The 19,531-nt window shown below is 37.7% G+C and overlaps 1 protein-coding gene across 4 annotated transcripts in view; it reads right to left on the reverse strand.

Annotated features, from left to right (window-relative positions):
* The window catches only part of Zbbx (zinc finger B-box domain containing), an 88,647-nt gene that overhangs the window by 59,937 nt on the left and 9,179 nt on the right, over nucleotides 1–19,531 (reverse strand). For 3 of the 4 annotated variants that reach the window (XM_090338521.1, XM_090338504.1, XM_090338514.1), the window contains exons 2-7: nucleotides 17,618–17,734; nucleotides 16,109–16,222; nucleotides 13,452–13,542; nucleotides 9,451–9,499; nucleotides 7,873–7,982; nucleotides 1,819–1,914 (exon numbers count right to left, since the gene is read on the reverse strand). In XM_090338521.1, the coding sequence (XP_090194647.1) occupies nucleotides 1,819–1,914; nucleotides 7,873–7,982; nucleotides 9,451–9,499; nucleotides 13,452–13,542; nucleotides 16,109–16,222; nucleotides 17,618–17,706 (549 nt within the window). In that variant the 5' untranslated portion in view covers nucleotides 17,707–17,734. Of the gene's footprint in view, nucleotides 1–1,818; nucleotides 1,915–7,872; nucleotides 7,983–9,450; nucleotides 9,500–11,431; nucleotides 11,609–13,451; nucleotides 13,543–16,108; nucleotides 16,223–17,617; nucleotides 17,735–19,531 lie in introns of those variants that run through there. The other variant, XM_090338531.1, reaches the window with a different exon arrangement.

Below are 19,531 nucleotides of genomic sequence, written 5' to 3' on the forward strand. Positions count from 1 at the left end.
CAAAAATGGCCTATAGACACATGAAGAAATGCTCAACATCTCTGGTCATAAAAGAAATGCAAATCAAAACAACTCTAAGATTCCACCTCACTCCAGCTAGAATGGCCAGGATCAGGAAAACGAATGACAACAGATGCTGGAGGGGATGTGGCCAGGAGGGATCACTACTACACTGTTGGTGGGAGTGTAAACTCGTTCAACCACTATGGAAAGCAGTGTGGCAGTGCCTCAAAAGGCTAAACATAGAACTCCCCTATGACCCAGCAATTCCACTACTTGGCATTTACCCAACCACCCAGAAACAAGGACATACTAAACCCACTAGCACAACAATGTTCATTGCAGCACTATTTACCATAGCAAAGATATGGAACCAACCTAGATGTCCCTCAGTTGATGAGTGGATCAACAAGTTGTGGTATTTGTACACAATGGAATTCTATGCTGCTGTCAGAAAAAATGACATCACCCCATTTGTTAGGAAATGGGAAGACTTAGAAAAAATCATATTAAGTGAAGTAAGCCAGACTCAAAGGAACTTATGCTCAATGGTTTCCCTCATTCATCATAATCAGTAGAAACCTTGGGCTCTACTAGCAGAGATTTGCAATAGAGCAAAATCTTGATACATAAGGACATATAATGTGAAGCTAATTGAAAGGACCTCCAGGATAGTGAAACAAAAGCCATATAATGAATGATTGTTGTCCTTAATGTACTATGTTGTCTCTCATCTCCTTTGCTGTCCCTTGGTTATCTCATATTGGTATAGTATCTCACTTTGTTATCTGATATATTGAATTTATTTGTATTTGGATATTTGAAATTTGATAGGGAAGGGGGGAAAACCAAGACGGGGGGTGGGTGGTGGGTGGGGGGGAAGGTGATGGGTACCAAGACATGTGAAAGGGTATCAATGCATGTGAATTAATGCACCTTGTATCTGGCAAATATCATGTAACCCTTTTATTAATTACAATAAAAAATTATAAAAAAAAAGTAGATGTGGTTACCTCCCTTACTCTGGGTACCAGAATCCTCAACCCATTCTACAAGGTCCTTGTCCCTGCTTATCTATGTCTTGAAGACCTGCTTCTAAGAACAGGAGCCTCAAAATAGCCACGATGAAGTCATTCTGCTTCCAGAAGGCATTCGAGAATACATGTTAAGCAAATTATTGAAAAAAAACGAATTAAATAAATGACAAATCAATGCATCACTAAATGCAACTATCTCCCTGAAACAATTGTCGAACGCTTAGGATTTCCACTGGACTGTCATTTAAAAGACTCAGTTATGTTAGAAAAACAGGCAAAATAAAGATGAGTGCATAGCAACAAATAAAAGTTCGTGATATGTGAAAAGCAAAGCAGAAGTTGGTGAGGCAGCTCTCTAATATGCCAAAATGTAATGACAAAGACAAAATACTTTACAATATATATGAAAAGAAACTGGAGATTTTTACTAATAGACTAGGTAGAAATCATTTGCAAAATAAGCCATGTGTTCATTTAAAACCACAATGGATAGAAAAATTGCCCAATTTTAAATGTCAGGTGTACAGGTAGAATGCATTATCTAAAGATTTTAATCAAGCCAAAGTGTTTTAGGACCTATACTAAAACAGTTTAAATAGCAAAATACAATCTTGATTAGTGTTCAATTAAATAAGTTTAAGATATATGTCACGACTGTCTGTGCGTAATAGAATTTTAGAAATGAATATAAATCATCCAGGATTCTCAATACTGTTTTAAATGCCTTTATGTTGAAACATATTATAAATACACTACAGTAAAACGTTGTAGAGCGGCCTACCTGTAAAACTGTCGTTCGGTGGAGCTTGAGTGCCCCCTTCTGGTGAATTTTTGCAAAGCAGCCAGTGCAATAGTCTTCACCACATTCAAGGCATACCTTAAAAGAACGAGGTACATGTATCTTTAAAAGTATGTCTGTCCGATTTTGAGAAAAGTTCACCTGCAATATCATTGTACATGTGTCCCACATACCAGCTCCCACCAAAACAAATATTTCAACCTTTCAGTACAACTAACATGTAAACACTCATTACATCCATAAAATATGTGTAGTACCCCCAAGGTAGCTTCATATAGTTTCTAGTTATGACACAAAACAACCAGCAGTTTTACAGCTTCTCGGCCTAGTTTTAAAACAGTGTCATGACCTCTCTGTCAAAAAAAATCATAATTATTTATTTCTTATAATTTATTGTAGTGACTTATTTCATGGTGTATGTGGGCATTTAAATAACACAGTTCATTTTAAACAAAATACATAACCAGACACTTCTATGAAACGTGTCACTTATCAATTCTTACAAAACAGTTTATAAAGTACTCTTTAAAAGATTTCCAAAGAAAATATAAGGGGAACAAAGAACTGAAAGAACTGTATTCCAATGTCTACAATGTTTTTAACTACTGAAGTGACATCCCAGCTCTCTATGTTGTTAAAATGCAATTTTAAATGACACAAATCATTTTTTCAGGTGTAAGATCTTCAAAAGAGAACTAGAGAAATATAACTATAAATTTGGTTCAAAGATGACTGAAAGTAGGAAAAAGGAAAATGCTTTTATTGTTGTTAGTCCCAGGGTTGAACTCGGGGCCTGAGCACTGTCCTTGGACTTTCCCAAGGCTAGAGATCTACCACTTAAACATAAGCACTCATGTTTGGTTTTTTTTGTGTGATCCCAAGAAATCAAACCTAAGTCTTTGTGAATGCTAGGCAAGCACTCTATCACTAGGCCAAATTTCTGGTCCTCTTTTTTTTTTAACCACAAATAAAGTTACCAGTGTGCTTTTCTACTATGTAGCAACCCTACACTGCCAACACAATAAAGAGCAGAGAAATGGCTCAGAGCTAATCTCCCAGTGTGTGTGGTCATGTGGAGAAACTAGAAGGAGGGCTTGGGGAAGGAAGAGAGAGAGAGAGAGAGAGAGAGAGAGAGAGAGAGAGAGAGAGAGAGAGAGAGAGAGAGAGAGAGAGAGAGAGAGAGAGAGAGTCAGAAGCCTCTCATGGCTCCATGCCCCTCTTCAATGTCCAGTCAGACGGCAGAATTCTCCTCCCTATTTCCTTTTTGTGCTGGGATGTGTCAAGTAAAGAGAAAAACTTTGACTTTAAACCCAACAGAAAACTCATTCATTTGGGGCAGAACTAGAGGGCTTGAACTAAGCTTTGAGCCTGCTAGTCTGGCATGCTAAGACTCCAGCATGACTTTGAACAAACAGTTTTGGTGTTGTTTTGTTTGACTGGACACCATGTGAGCTAGGGTCCCTATCTACTATTGGCCTTCTGTTGTTGCTTAGATACATCATGTGTCACTCAACTATAAAATTGCCTGTGAAGGTGGAGTGGTGAGCACTTCCCTGCCTGAGTCTCTTTTCTCCCAGTCTCCAATTCCTGCATGACTTGAGATGGCAGGTGTGTGCCACTGTGCTCAGCTCTAGCTTGAAATGGGGTCTCAAGAACACTTCCTCGTGGGCTGACCTCCAACCTGGAGCCACCCATGCCCAGTTTTCTAGTTGCCAGCTCTCCCAGAAGATGATAAGCCAACTAATTTTAAATTTACACCCAAAGTCCTCACGTGAAGACCTGGTTATATTCAACAGGTAGACACGTTAATCAAATATAAATGATTGGGATGGCACCATAAAGAGAATAAAGATGTACTAAGTCATAACTAACAAAGGTGAGCTGAAATCAAATAGCACCAGCAATAACCTGAACTAACTTTCCTCCTGTCTTTCTTTCTCTCTTTCCTTTTCCTTTCCCTTCCTATTCCTTCCTTTCTTTCTTTTTCCTTTTTCTTTCCTTTTTCCTGCTGGTCCTTGGGCTTAAATTCAAGGCCTGAAGTGACCATGCTGAGTGCTTTTGCTCATGATTAGCTCTCTGCCACTTGAAAACAGCTCCATGTCAAGCTTTTTGGTATTTAATTGGAGATAAGAGTCTTGTGGACTTTTCCCCTTGAGCTGGTTCTGAACCATGATCCTCAGATCTCAGGCTTCTGAGAAGCTAATATTACAGGTATGAGTCACTGGAACCTGGCCTATCCCCAACTTCTAATGAATAACCACTCAGTGTTCTAGAGGCTTAGTCTTCACAACAGCCCTGTAAGGTTAGATGAGTGATTGCATCTCCTCATTGTGCATTAAAGCTAAAAAAGAACACAGTAACTGAGAATTTGTCCACAGTCGCCCATGCCAACATAGTGGTAGAGACGGAAATTGAACCCTCCTCGCACTTAAACCTCAAACTTTCAACCACAAGATACATTAATAATCATTAATTCAACCTCTGACTATTAATTATAGTACTAACCACTTACTGGAAAATCTTGATAAAACCTGCTTAAAGTAAAATTTAATATTTCAAATAACTTAATGGCCTAATATTTACCAGCCTAACGGATATTTTTCAAATGTGATTAACTGTACAAAACTGGATCTATTAGTTAACTAGAGGAAAATTAAACATCTCTAGTGTGGGAACTCTCTGTGATCTCATTTGAAGAGCTACAGTGTCTTGAGAAAATTATAACATCATCCTAGTTGCATAATTTTAAATCTCTAATTAAATGGTAATATATTACATTAAATAGATTTCTAAACGTGTTCTGCATCACTATACTTTAAGATACCTTTGAATTTTCAGTGAACTTCTCTCATTTGGCCATTTCTATTGTACTGTGTAATATAAAATGCATTCCAGCATATAATTCTAAGGCAAGTATTTGTTAAGAGATCTTAAATGAAAGTAAACCAAGCAAATCTTTGTAGGCTGGAAGATCAACACTAGAGTTGCAGAGTAAGCTTTCTCCCATGTCTGGTTATAGAAGCATATTTGGATTTCAATGGAGTTCAAATGACTGTGAAATGGAAAGATCTTAAGCAGCTTGTACCACTGGCAGGAAAACACAAAAATACATTGAGAAGGATGCATTCCCAACACCAACACATCTTAAGGAATGAAACACGGAGCCCAGTGTTAACGAGTGCTTTGCTGACCTAATGAAGGCCAAAGAGTTTGTACAATGCCTTCAAATCCATTTGATTTCAAATTTTCTGTGCAGGCCAAATTAGTATGGAGTCTTATTACTTTCACTTTGGGTGCATAGAAATAGCCTAAAGCCACTTCAATTTCTTTAAAAGATAAGCAGCTAAGAATATTTGAAATTTATCTCAGCTAGCAAAACATGACCTTCTGTCACTAAGCCATGTGACTTAGCACCCTAGAGTGTACATAACACAGCCATGCCAAGTACTTCAGACATGTTAGCTCATTATGATTAACTTTTCAAAATAGATTGATTTTGATCTTATGATCTTTTTTAGAAATGAGAAAACCTTGATAGAATTGTAATTTGCAATTTATTAATTGGAAGAACAGCTTTCAAAACACAAATTTTTAACTCTGATTTCCTCTGTGCTATTTCTCTCCAAGGAAGGTGAGGAAAAGAAAATAAATTCCTACTAGCCACTCCACAATACTAGAAGTAATACTAGCAATGCTAGAAGCTAAGAACCAAAGATAATGTAACACGACCGTGCTTTACTTCAGCCTGACATACATTTTACCTTGTTTATTGCATTAATGAACTTTGTTTACATCTCAGCTCAAAAAAAAAACCAAGACAACAACAATGGAAAAAAAAAACATATGTGTTTTTGTAAGGAAAGAGAATGGATCTGGGTGCAAGTGACGCCGTCTGTAATCCTCACTACTCTGGATGCTGAGATCCGAGAGTTTTAAATCAAAGTCAGCTAAAGCAAAAAATCTGAAAGAACAATAACCAGCAAAAATCTAGACTGCAGGTGTGACTCAAGAGGTAGCATTTCACTTGTGACAAAAATAATAAATAAATCAAGCAAAGGGCATGAGGCCCTGTGTTCAAGCCTTAATGCCAGCACAAAATGAAAACAAAAAAGCAAATGGAATGAAGAAATGAAAGGGTAATTGAGGTCTGCCTGTGATTTAAAGTAAATATATATGATTATGTGAAAATGTCATAGTGAAATCTCGTTTCATAATTAAGATAGGCCATAGCATGTGCTGCATATAAAAATAAAATGAATAAAATTCTTCAGGAATAATTAGGACCTAAATTCCAGCCACTGTAGTAACTGTTTTCAGGCAAACAAGTTATATTATTGTCACTCTTGTCTGCTTTCCAGACAAGGCATGTATCACCCACCTGAGACATTTGCCTTACTTTACTTTTTCTCTTAAAAAAAGTAAATTCAAGCCTTATTTACAACACACTGTTTGTACCATAGCTTTTAAGAAGTGCCTACCTCAACTGAAAGAGAGAGAGAGAAAGAGAGAGAGAGAGAGAGAGAGAGAGAGAGAGAGAGATCCCAAGTAAAAAAAAAAATCAAAAAAAAGAAAGAAAGAAAAATTCATCCTACATGGACAGCAGTAGCCTAATACCAAAACTAGTCACAACAAATAATTTACCTTTAATAAATATAAATGAAAAAATCCTGAACAAATGTTATTAACTGATTGAGTGTATAAAGGCTTCTGTCTATAATTCTAGCTACTCAGGAGACTGAGTAGTCTACTTTGAAGCAGACAAATCAGACTTTTATCTCAAATTAACCAGCCAAAAGCTAGAAGTGGAAGTATGTCAGTACTGTCAGAGCCTCAAGTTCTCGCTGTACATTTTCACCCTTGACTGGAGCTCTGTCACTTGAGCCACTACTTTTATAGTCATTGAACATAAGAGTCTTGATTTTGTCTGCGTGGGCTGGTTGCAAATTGTAAGCCTCAGATCTCAGCTTTTGGGTAGCTATGATTTGGAGCATAAGCTACCAGTTATCACAATTCTTTGACTGGTCAACATATTGTATCAATGAAAAAATTTTACCTCTTCTATTACAATTTCACTTAGTAGCTTTTAAGATAATAGGAGCAAAAAAATCTGTATAATAATGCAATACCATGAAGTGTACTTAGCAATATAAATGAACAAACTACAAATAAATTTAACAGCACAGATTAATCACCATATGGAGTAAATAAGGCCAAGGGGTGGGGTGTGTGTGTGTGTGTGTGTGTGTGTGTGTGTGTTATGGTCTACCAACCCAACTACATAAAGTGAAAGAACAGACATACTGAATCTGTGATTTGAAACCAGACCAGCAGGTCCTGTTTGCCTTTCAAAAGGCATCCATTTACTTTTCATAGACCACATCTTAACAAGAATCACGAATGAGAGGAAGAATATATGATGGAGGCAAGAAAAGCCCATTTCCCAGGGGAGTTTATTAGAATAGAGGACTGAGACTTAGAAAGCTAAAAGAATGTTCTTGTTTAGTTTGCATTTTGACTCTAGACGTAGACATGGCTGAATGCTTGGGCTAACAGGCATGGCTGGAAGAAGAGAAGTCACTATGGAAAGTGGGATCCTTAGACAAGAATAGAAAGATGCAAGCTGGTGCCAGTAGTCACGCTTGTAATCCTGGATATGTTACAGGCTTCACAGGATTGCTTTACAAGGCCAAGAAGATAAGGAAATTCCACTAGACTTTATTGCCACAAAACCACCAATAGCTGGGGTGGAGATATAGTTCAAGTTATAGAATAACAGCTAAGCAAAGAATTTAAATGCATCAAGTGCATGGCACCAAGTTTAAACCCCAGTACCACTACCAAAAAAGAAAAGATGGAAAGGAGGGAGGGAGAGCAGGAGGGAGGGAAAAGAAAGTGCAATTCAGCAAGTAAGGGCAGATATCCATTTAGAAAGAACATCATCACAATGAGAGTAAGAGATGGCTGTGAAAGGAGATAAAATTGGGACTGATGGGTAAAGCCATGGAACTTTCATATTTTTTACCATAGTGTACGTACTAGAAGAGCAGATTTTTTCTCACACTGTCCACAAATCTTCCCTTTTATCTTGGGTTTTTCAACTCCAGGAGAATTTGCCATGTTGTACTTAACTGGCTGTCTCACCACCTCTGGAAGGAAAAGTATATCAGACTAATCACTTTTTTTTGCCAGGCCTGGGCTTGAGCTCAAGGCCTGAGCACTGTCCTTGGACTTTCTCAAGGCTAGAGCTTTACCCACTTGAGCCTCAGCACCTCTTCCGGCTTTTTTTCTATGTATGTGGTACCGAGGAATCGAACCCAGGTCTTCGTGCATGCTAGGCAAGCACTCTACCACTAGGCCAAACTCCTGGCCCAGACAGACTAATCACTTTTAAATGTGATGTTTAGTTTTCTGATTAAGTCACAAAATGGAAACATTTCAAAATCCCCAATATTTATTACTTGGTGAGAATGATAGGTAGTCAAATCTAATCATTTGACTGCAATTCCTATAGCACCTTCTTGGAGAGCTCACGAGCCCAAACCACATGCAGCCACCATACCCACCAATCAAAACTATGCTGCATTGAACAGAGCACTTTGAGAGAATTCTTTCACTGCTTTCCCATATCTGAGTCAAACTTAAGTAAAGAAAAGGCTATATACATATATAATAATACATATATGTGGACATATACATATATGCATATGCATTCATACAAAAATACATGAAACATTGTATATTTATAGCATATTTATATACATATTTCTATATTTATATTAATATTTCTATAACTCATTATACCAAACTATGCAATTCATTTAAATTCAAATCTGTTTATCCTCCAGGAAAAATAGTTTATTTTCTTTGGAATTACTATCAGTTCAAAACCATGATCTGTGTTTCTTTACAATTTCAAATCAGGCCGGGAGTGTGACCTAGTGGTAGAGTGCTTGCCTAGAGGGCATGAAGACCTGGGTTCAATTTCTCAGTCCAGCACACACAGAAAAATCTGGAAATGGGCTTGTGGCTCAAGTGATAGAGTGCTAGCCTTGAAAAAGCCAAAGGACACTAACTAGGCCTTGAGTTCAAGCCCCAGGACTGGCAAAAAACAATCAAATTAAAGTATTAAATATAAAGCAATCTTTCGATATGAACCTGTAAAAATGTGTTATTTTTACAACTATATTGTCAGTTGGCATTTTTGCCATATAACAAAAGCTCCAAAAAATGAATAAAACTTAGTTTGAAAATCAAAAAGTCACTGGTGTGGGTGGCTCATACCTTTAATCCTAGCTAGGTTGCTGAGTACTGATGATTTCCAATAGAAGCTAGCTGGTATAAAAAATAAAATGTTACAGAGATTCTAGCTCCCATTAACCACCAAAAAGTTGCACTGGAACACCATCTAGCTGTAAGTAATAAAGCTGGATGAGAACTAGAGGTCCTGAGTCATGCCTGGTCATGAAAGATAGGGACTGAGGGAGTTAAGGTGGTGGGTAAGGCTCCTTATGCTATGCAGAGTAGGTTCACTTTAATCTGCATGTAATTTGGAAGAAACAGAAAGAAGATGAACAGCATCCTTCTCATGTAGTAACACAGCCACAAACTGCTTGCCTTGAATCTCGTCCTTCAGTAATTTCAATTTCAGTTTTCCACCAGGAAACTGTGAATGAAATAGATTTTATTTGTTAGATATAGATTCTCCTGTTTAAAGAAATGTTAATTAAATGGCTAACAAAATCATAAGAAAATTGTGGCATTGAGGTATACCTTGGGCAAAAATTTGTGAAAGAATAATACAAAACTAGTAAGAGATCATTACTAAAGTACATGTAAACTTAATTAAAATTTGATTGAAAAGTGAAAGGAAATATAAATACAATATGTATATATACCAATTTTTAAAACACGTACTGGAAATCTTTAAAAAAAAGAACCATTACACATGATCATGCCTGTAATCCTAGCTACTCAGGAGGATGAGATCTGAGAACCAGGGTTCAGAGCCAGCCAGGGCACAAAAGGACCTGAGACTCTTATCTCCAATCAATCTCTAGAAAATAAGAAATGGGGCTTGGCTCTGTGGTAGGGTGGTAGCCTTGAAGAGCTCTGGGACAACACCTAGGCCCAGGGGTAGGGCGGTAGTCTTGAGCTGAAAAGCTCCAGGCTGAGTTCAAGCCCTATGACCCACCCCCCAAAAAAAATCAAAACAGTGCCTGCATTCACAATGCTGTAGGGCTGAGTGAACCCTTTTCATTTCTGTTCTTTGGAAAGCACACAAAGTCCAATATTTGTACAGACTGACTAAGCAGAGCTCTGACTGAGCTATTCTGCTTGCACAACTATAGGAATCAGGTTTATTCTCTTTTCTGCCGAATTTGAAGAATCACATGTTTTAACATCATGGCCTTCACCTTAGAGTATATTACTTATGAGCTCTGACTTTCCTCTAGTAATACATACACACACACACATATATATATACATATACATGTATATGATTATACATATCGACATGAAAAGAAGTTTCATTTCTAGGTATTTAAAATAATCATTTAAAATCCTCGGATCTTAGCATTTTAGGAAATCAAACAGACCTGCCAGCTGAATGTGTCCTCCCTGGTCTTGTTAAGACCAACATTTCAAAGCCACAAATGAGCAGAGATATGGGGTGCATTGATACAGGCACGGTCAATTCACACACGTTTTCAATTTGCAATGTGTGTGCTCAATTGCCCAATTTGTCTACGAGGTTCTGAATGGCAGCCTCTCTATCTCTGGCTGTACTGACTGTAGTCATCTCTGAACAGTGAAGCCTAATTATTCTCTGTGGTTTTGCTTCAAATGATTCTTATTGTCCACATCCTGTGAAATAGCTGCTCAGATGCTTTCCACACCACACACAGCAGAAAAGAAAATGAGATGCAAGTAATCAAGGACTCACACTTTTCATTTTTTAAAAACATAATCCCAGTGATGGAGAATTTAATCTCATTTTATTTCATAGCCAAATTGTGCCACATGACTCCCTTAATGACACATCTGGATTGCCGGTGTGGCCGGGGTTCTAAGCTCCTTGAACAGAACCGGACAGATAAATGAAAGCAAAATACAACAGTTATTAAAGAAACCTATTTTCCCCCCTTATCATGATTTTCCCATTCTGTGAATGGAGTCAGATTTGTTTCAATTTATTCAAATTGCCTGGCAATAATTGAGTGAGCAAGCAGCTAGAGGCTGCTGTGAGGAGGTAGAGGGGTGGAGAATCTCCTCCTTGTTCAACTGGTAATGTGTCTCTTTCAGGAAAGGCTGGGTGTTGGACTGGGGTTAGATCAACGTTACACACACACACACACACACACACACACACACACACACAGCAAACCACCAGACCCTGTGGAAGGGCAGAATCAATCCGTGGGAAGGAGCTGCGTCCTGGACACTGCAGAGGGGCCTCGCTGGGATCTGGGCTGCCCTGCGGTTCCATGGAGCCACATCAAGTGTTGATTCACCGACATGGGACGCTGAGGCCTCCCTTCAAAACCAGTTCACCCAAAAGTCCTCCTTAGCGAGGCCTCTGCCCTCCTGGCCTCACCAAGTCGCGTCCGCCTCCAGCAGCCAGGGAGCACTGGGCGCCCGGCTCTCATCCTCCGGCCAGGCCGGCTTCACGTGGTCCTCGCCCTGCCCTGAGGCCTCTGCGCAGACCCCAGCCTCCACCATCAGATGTCCAGTGCTCCTCACGGCCCACGCTCTCCCCGCATCCTGGGGTGCAGGCCTCTGCCAAGCTGCGGTGGGCAGCCCCTGCGTGCCTCCTCCGCGCCCTCCAGCCCCATTGTGACCAAACCTGGCCCTCAGGCTGCTCACTGCCCAGCTCAGCTTCTTACTGCAAACCTCCCTCCCCCACCTCCTTTCCCGCCCCCCGACCGCCCTGGCCACAGACAACTTTGATGAAATAACATCCTGGGCTTCCCAAAAAGCCAAACTGGGTACCTCCAGCAGACTGCCAGCCCCCAAGCCAGATGCCCACAGTGATCCTCTGGTTCTTTCCAGGCCTTTCCTGCCTCCCTCCCAGCTCTGAATTTACTGAGAATGCTGCTACACCGTCCTGTTACAACTTTCATGTCTTGTCATGTCATGTAATTTCATGCCCTGTTATAACCTCGACAGATAGGTAGATAAGTAGGTGATAGATAGATAGATAGATAGATAGATAGATAGATAGATAGATAGATAGATATACGTTTTATGTAGAGAATATGCATATATATATATATACATTTTTGTTCCACCATTCTCACTTCAGAGAAAAAAAATCTTTTAATAAGTCTTTTAATAAGTCAACTTCTCAAAAACCACACCGATGTCTGACACCTCAACAAATTCAATCCCTCCTCTATTTCCTTTAAAGTAGTTCATTTCCCCATTCTAAAAAATTACATTTATAACTATATCTCAAACATGGACCACTCCTCCAAAAGCTAATAAAAACACACCTCATTAAGAGAATGACTCTATAAAATAAACCACTTCTTTTGATACTGAGATATTTAGAAGTGCCAAATAAGTTTCTAGGTTTGAGTTGACACAACAAATTTTAGTTATAAATAGGTATGTGTGTGTATATAAGTTAAAACTTCAAAGCCTTGCACTCAAGAAATCAGAAACTCAGTCTATAAATACCCTTTAGCTTGTGTTCATCTTAAATAAAATGCAATATTATCATTTACAATATACAGTAATGATAACGCAAATGCATAGCTCAAAACTGAGAGGCAGGGGCCGGGAGTTTGGCCTAGTGGTAGAGTGCTTGCCTAGCATATACAAAGACCGGGGTTCAATTCCTCAGTACCACATACATAGAAAAAAGCTGAGGCTCAAGTGGTAGAGCTCTAGCCTTGAGAAAGTCTAAGGACAGGATTCATGCCCTGAACTCAAGCCCAGAACTGGCAAAAAAAAAAAACTGAGAGGCAATTTTCTCTTTCATATCACCCATGGAGACAACACTATGTGAATAATTATATTTCACTCAGGATATGAAAGAACTGTGCATATATGAAATGATACAAAGTTAGGAATAAAGCCTATAATTTGTTAGACTAATTCACATTTGCTTTCACTATGTAGTGTTCTTTTACATATTTTAAACCAGAATTCAATTTAATGGAAATTTTTTTCTGTTTGGATTTGGGGGAAAAGTCCAAATCAATTTTATAGGTGAAAATCAAAAATATATTGGGGCCGGAGTTTCGCCTAGTGGTACAGTGCTTGCCTAGCATGCACAAAGACACACATTCACTTCCTCAGTACCACATGCATAGAAAAAGCCAGAAATGGTGGTTCAAGTAGCAGAGTGCTAGCCTTGAGGAAAAAGCCCAAGGACAATGCTCAGGCTCTGAATTCAAACTCCAGGACTGGCAAAAAAAAATCAAAAAAATATTGGAATAATGAAAGCTGCATATTAACTGACAAAAATAAATTTAAACATCTAATACTCTGGGAAGTTGTTAAAAAAGAATAATGGATTCCCAAGTATGGAAGAAAATGCAAACCATGAAAAATAATTTATATCCCCCTTGGTTTGCAAACTGCCTAGTAATCAAATAGTATCCCCTTACCTTAATTGCATTTCCTTTATTTTGTGACACTGCGTGTGACTGATTGCCCAATCTACCCACTTTTCCAGACTTCCAGTGATATCCACTTGACCTTCAACAGACATAAAACAAAAGAAAATGTGATTACTGAAACATTTCTCCTTGTAATGAAAACAAATACATTTTCTCGGTTTCAGGGAATAGAAATTCAGATGGTAATGTGTAACAAACCACCACAAAAGGAAAGCAAAATACCAATATTGACCTAATATCATAATTTTGAAATGTGATTTTGCATGTGATATTTACAGAGAACTGAATAAAAGGCAATCTCTACACATAGATGAGTAATTCCTGATTTTGACATTTAGAAGGCCTAGAGATAATCTTACAGATTAATAGGAAACTTTACAGCAATTTACACAGTTTTACAAACTAATCATCCATTGATACCCCTTCTCAATGTTCAAGAAGTAATGCATCCACTACCTGACAAATGTAACTGTAACCTCTCTATACATTACCCCAACAATACAATACAATTTAAAAAAAACTAAGCATCTACAAATGCAAAGAGAAGAAGGCAGCCAAACAAACCCCACTCCACCCCACCCTCAAATAGTCAACAGATCTGTTCCTTGATGAATGTCTTCTAAAGACTTAATAGCTGTTCCGACTTTAAGAAATGACATGGGGCAAAAGGAGCCAATGTTTACTTTCACCACTTGCAAAGTAATTTTTAGCTGAGCTTCACAGAATTTTTCTGAGAGTAACAGCAGAAAGAGCCCAATTTTCATTTAAAAAGTAATGAGACAACCTAGCCAATGTCATATACTTAATAAATAATAAATCCTAAATTAGAACACTGGGCTTCTAGCTCCTTGCCCATTGAGTGGCAGGTTCTCATTTTGGCTATGACATTGCCTTCTGTGTGACCTTAGCAAAGAATGTAACTATTCTAAAAGCTCAGTCAAGCTTTAGAATGTGTTTCTGGAAAAAAAAAAAACATTAAAAAAAGACACAGGTTTCTGGCATGAAGGAAAATTCATCTTGGGGAGTTATTCTAACTCACAGACTAATGTTATAATTTTTTGTAAAGTCAAACATCAAACTTTATCTTCCCAGATGACAGATACCATGAGACACCTTGAAGAAAACAATACTTTGTTTATAAAGGGAGAGTATGTGTGTCGTGCAATCTTTTGGAATAAGTGGATTCTAAAAATACTTATCACTGATAATATAATCAACAAATTGGGATTGACATTGTTCAGAAGGTACTTTTCAAATCATAATGGATTACAACTCATCGTCTTGACTTTGAGAACAAAACAAAAGTACATTTAATATGCAAGGGGGATAGTGATATTTACTATCCGTAAATGTACTTGAAGCATTATCTCTCCTATTGCATAAGCCATTATAAATCTTTGAAGGCTATTTAGAAGACAACTTTTCAGTGTTGATCACAGTATAAGATGTGCATGCCACTTAATTTAACTTTACCAAGGAACATGTTTATCCCATAAATGTCCTTGCATGTAAGCAAAAATTCGTGTTGAGCTGGGTGTTGGTGGTTCATGCCTGTAGTCCTCGTTACTAGGGAGGCTGGATATCAGTTCAAAGCTAGCCTGGGCAGGAAAATCCATGAATCTTTTATTTCCAATTAACCACCAAAAAAGCTGAAGTAGAGGTATGGCTCAAGTGGTAGAGAACTAAGCTTGAACACAAAAGCTCAAGAACATCACCAAGTCCCAGAGTTCAAACCCTAGGACTGGAACACACACACACACACACACACACACACACACACACACACACACACACACAGAATAATCACAAACTATGGAAACTAGACCCAAGAAAATGAGGTAAGTTAGTGTTTGCCAATATCCATTAAGCAACACAGCAAGATATGAACATATGGAGTAAGATATAAGTTTATTAAGCACCATAATGATATAAATTATATTTCTCAAAATTTAGAAAAATGGGATGAGAAGGGTACCATTTCCCTCACGCTGCCATCGGTCAGTCCCGATGGACTTCAAATAGTTTTGTAAATCATTTTTATAGTAAAAATGCTCAGTTGATTCTTTTACCTCTCACATAAATCAAAACCTATATTCAAGTGTGACATTTGAGGTATTCACTAACAAAATGACAATTACATAGTATTTGCTAAAAGAACTTCAAATCTGCTCATAGAGTCTACTGATTCTGGTGTAGGTAAATGAAAACTATAGTAAATAAAGCTGCCCTAACATAAAGCGCTGCTGATAACAATATTCTGAGAGTTAAGGAAATGAGCATTGTTGTCTTAAATATTCTGGACCACAATCCATCTAATTTGATGTAAGAAGGGAAACATGAAGGAATAAGCCCACATAACATTTAGAAAAAATGAAAGCCATAGAGATTTTACCAAACAGTGGGTTTGAAAACGTGGGAAGCCAGAGAGTGAAATCCAATATTCCCATTTATCAGAGGAAATTATGCTATCCCTACACTAAATATTGTGCTACAATATTCATAGCTCTTAAACTAGTTTTTTACATAATTCAGCTGAATTAGCAAGGGTAATTAGCACAGTTACTGTAAAGCACAGTTAAATTAACATCCTAAGAAAGATTTGATTTATTCCTCTCATTTCTCATGGCTCTAAAACTTTCACTCACTGTGTGTCTTCCTTTTCTTTGCTTTTTGTGGATTGAAATTCTTGGAATTTCCTTTTCATATCTTCATTCTCCAATTCTAACTGTATTTTCTCCATTCGCAGTTCTTGAGCATTTCTGAAGACAGGAGATTTAAATGTAGGATATTTGTTTAGAGAAACCAAACAAACCCAAGGGAAAAATAATTTTATATCATCTTTTGCCCTTACAGTGAGTCAAAAGTTACTACTACTAAGTAAAAACCATTTCTATGTATTTCTACTAGTTTGGTTTATAAAGTTAGCATCTGCTCTCATGAAGTAATATCCTTAAGTGTTGCACATCTTTAAATCTCATAAAGTACTTTTTCATATTTAATTGCTGAAGGTTTACAATCAAAATTCACTTTATATAGGTGCCATGGCTTTATACTTGTTCCTATGGCAAGCAAATAGAACATCTTCTTATCTTCTTATCCTCTTATTTGCATCTTGTTGATTTTAGTATATCCAAGTAACCAGAAGCACAGTATTGAAAGCAAATAATTCAACCAATAATCACCCAAATTTTCTGCAACTCTGTGTAAAACTTGGAGCCATCCTGATCACCTGCAGTCTGCAGCCTGCTCTCTAAGGCTCCGTGTTCATATCTCACTCAGCACCCCACACCCTGAGCTCCACTGTCACAGGACTCTGGGTTCACACACCCTCTGCAGGCCATGGGGCAGCAAAGACCAGGCCTACTTCTAACCAACTTCCCTGGGACAGCATCTACAATGTGTGCATCTACTTTCGTTCTGTAGGTGAATGTCAATATAGATACACACACACAGCTAAAACACATCTTCTTTTTCAAAAAAACAAATGTATACATAACTTCCACATGGAAAAGATCCTATCACTCCATTTGGATACAGGTGGTGAATAAAGTCGTAATGTTGTATGCATATGTGAAAACCAGGTAAATGGGAGAGATGGGGTGGAGTTGGGAGAGAGGAAAGGTGAGTTTCACCAACTTTCCTGAGGAGACTGGCTTTGAGCCATGATCCTCAGATCTAATCCTTCTGCTTCTGGTTGAAAAACAATGAATGACACCTTCATCTCAACAAACAAACCAGGGGTGAGGGCTCAATCCTTAAATGTCAGCAACATGGAAGGCCTGGGTAAGACAATCACTATGTCAGGCTAGCACTAGCAAAAACAAATGCTAGACCCTGCCTGGAAAATCATTGGCAACCAAAAGGGCTCACGTCTTGGCTCAGATAGTAATGACCCTTTTCCAGAAGCCATGAAACCTTGAGCTCAAATCACAGGAGCACCAAAATAAGTAACTTCTTAAATAAATACCCTTGCAGTTAATGATATAAAAACATAAAGAAAAGAAAGACATGAATTTACAAAATTTGAGTTCAATGCTAAAGACTTGTACAAAAAGAGTAGTTTACAACATATGTGGAGGATTCATAAAATATTCCTACCCAGCAAATAAGGAACTATGAATGCATACATTTTTTGTACATGTGTGTATACTTACTTGTATTTTAGCTTTACAGAATTCCCAGGTTTGCCCCAGGGGATAACTACAAAATCTTTGGTGTTCATGATTCTTGTTTTAATATTCATTTAAGATTATTCTAGTCTGTGAAAACTTCTGAAAAATAACAAAGACAAACGAATTACTCTGGACATAAAAAGTACAAGTTACAAGTTCAAAAGTACATATATTAAAAGAGTTCTCTAGGAAGAAAAGTCTCAAAAGTTAAATAGCAAAAATTAGCCAAGTAAGTCAAGTTATAAGTTGAAAAACTACAACATCAGATGGAACTGAGGTTTCACTACTACATTTTCTAACAAATTACTAGATAAATAGTTAATGAATGCATTGGAGTCAGGCGCTGTTGCTCATACCTGTAATCCTAGCTACTCAGGAGGCTGATATCTGAGGATCAAGGTTCAAAGCCAACCTGGGCAGAAGAGGACCTGAGACTCTTATCTCCAATTAATCTCTAGAAAACGGGCAGTGGGGTTTGGCTCAGGGACCGTGCCCAGGCTGAGTTCAAGCCCCATGACTCCCCCACACACACATACACACACTAAAAGAATGAATTGGATAAGACGATGTAAAGCATTGGTTATAGTATTTCTATGGTCACAGATATAAAGATATATTTAGTTATTGCCTCTGAGCATTTTGATAAAGAACAGATCACTTACTTATACTTACATTCCCTTAAAAATTACATCATTTATTGATAGCATAGCCATCTCAGTTCATATTCATATTTTCTTTGATGTTTCCACAACTACAAAATTGCCTGTTAATATGATTCTCAAAATGTATTTCCATTACTGAACCATGCATGCAGGCATATCAGCTATTCATTCCTACCCAAAGAGAATTGAAAAGATTACATACATTGCAAAATGAAAAGAATTTTTGGAACACAATCCAAACCCAAAACTCTTTCTTTAAACATATGGCAATGTAAAATGAGAATTAGAAGTATGTAATAATTACCCCCAAAGGCATTTATATATCCTTACTTATCAAAGAAAATTTTAATGATACTCTGTGGCTCAGATTGGAAATTAGCATATTTCAGAAAGAAATTTTCAACAAGAAATGAAATTGAAAGGATCTTGTCTTTAATTCTGAGTTAACCAGAAAATTAAATTATTCAGGGCACCCAGGATCCTGAGTATCCCAATTATACATGCTTCTATAACAATTTACCCTGTAATACTGAATTACTAATCAGAGGCATTATTAAATTTTCATATGGAAAACATCTAAGTTCCAAAACCTCCTAAAGAAATTTTAACATTAGCCATAGTCTTAAACGTCCAAACCATAACGTTGTCAATTTACAGACGGCTTCCTATTTGCCTATAACCCTAATAAATATTTGTTAGTCTTTGACAGAAGGAAGGCACTCAGTTGAAAGTCATACTAAAATCAAGGTCCAAGGAGATTTGTTTTCTGGGTTCAAATGAATTTGAGTAAAACAGCGTATACAAACCCTGCATATAAAAGCCATAAAACAAGGTAGAATTATAAGGGCCATAAAATTTATAGATGTAATAATATAGGAAGCATGAGGAAGGAGAAAATTCAAGCTGGCCAGCATTTATATGAAGCTTTAAAGGAGAAAGAGAGCTTATGGCTGAACATAAAGGTTGGATAAATATTTCAGTTAGTGAGGGAAAAATATCAAAGCAGCTGTTGCATTAAGACTAGTGATTGATTTAACTTAGTTGATTCACAGAGTACATAGTGAGGAAAAGTGAATGTAGGTATAGAGGCTGAGGCTTAATAATGGTGGCTGTGAGTTCAACCCATAGTTTTTCTGCATGCTAACCAGGAGCTCTACCACCAATCTACCCCTAGCCCAAAACATAAAAACATAGTTTACATGCCAAGTTCAATCATGTGAAAATCATTTTTTTT

Source organism: Megascapheus bottae, chromosome 1 (genome assembly GCF_031878675.1).
Source record: "Megascapheus bottae isolate mThoBot1 chromosome 1, mThoBot2.hap1, whole genome shotgun sequence".
NCBI lineage: Eukaryota > Metazoa > Chordata > Mammalia > Rodentia > Geomyidae > Megascapheus > Megascapheus bottae.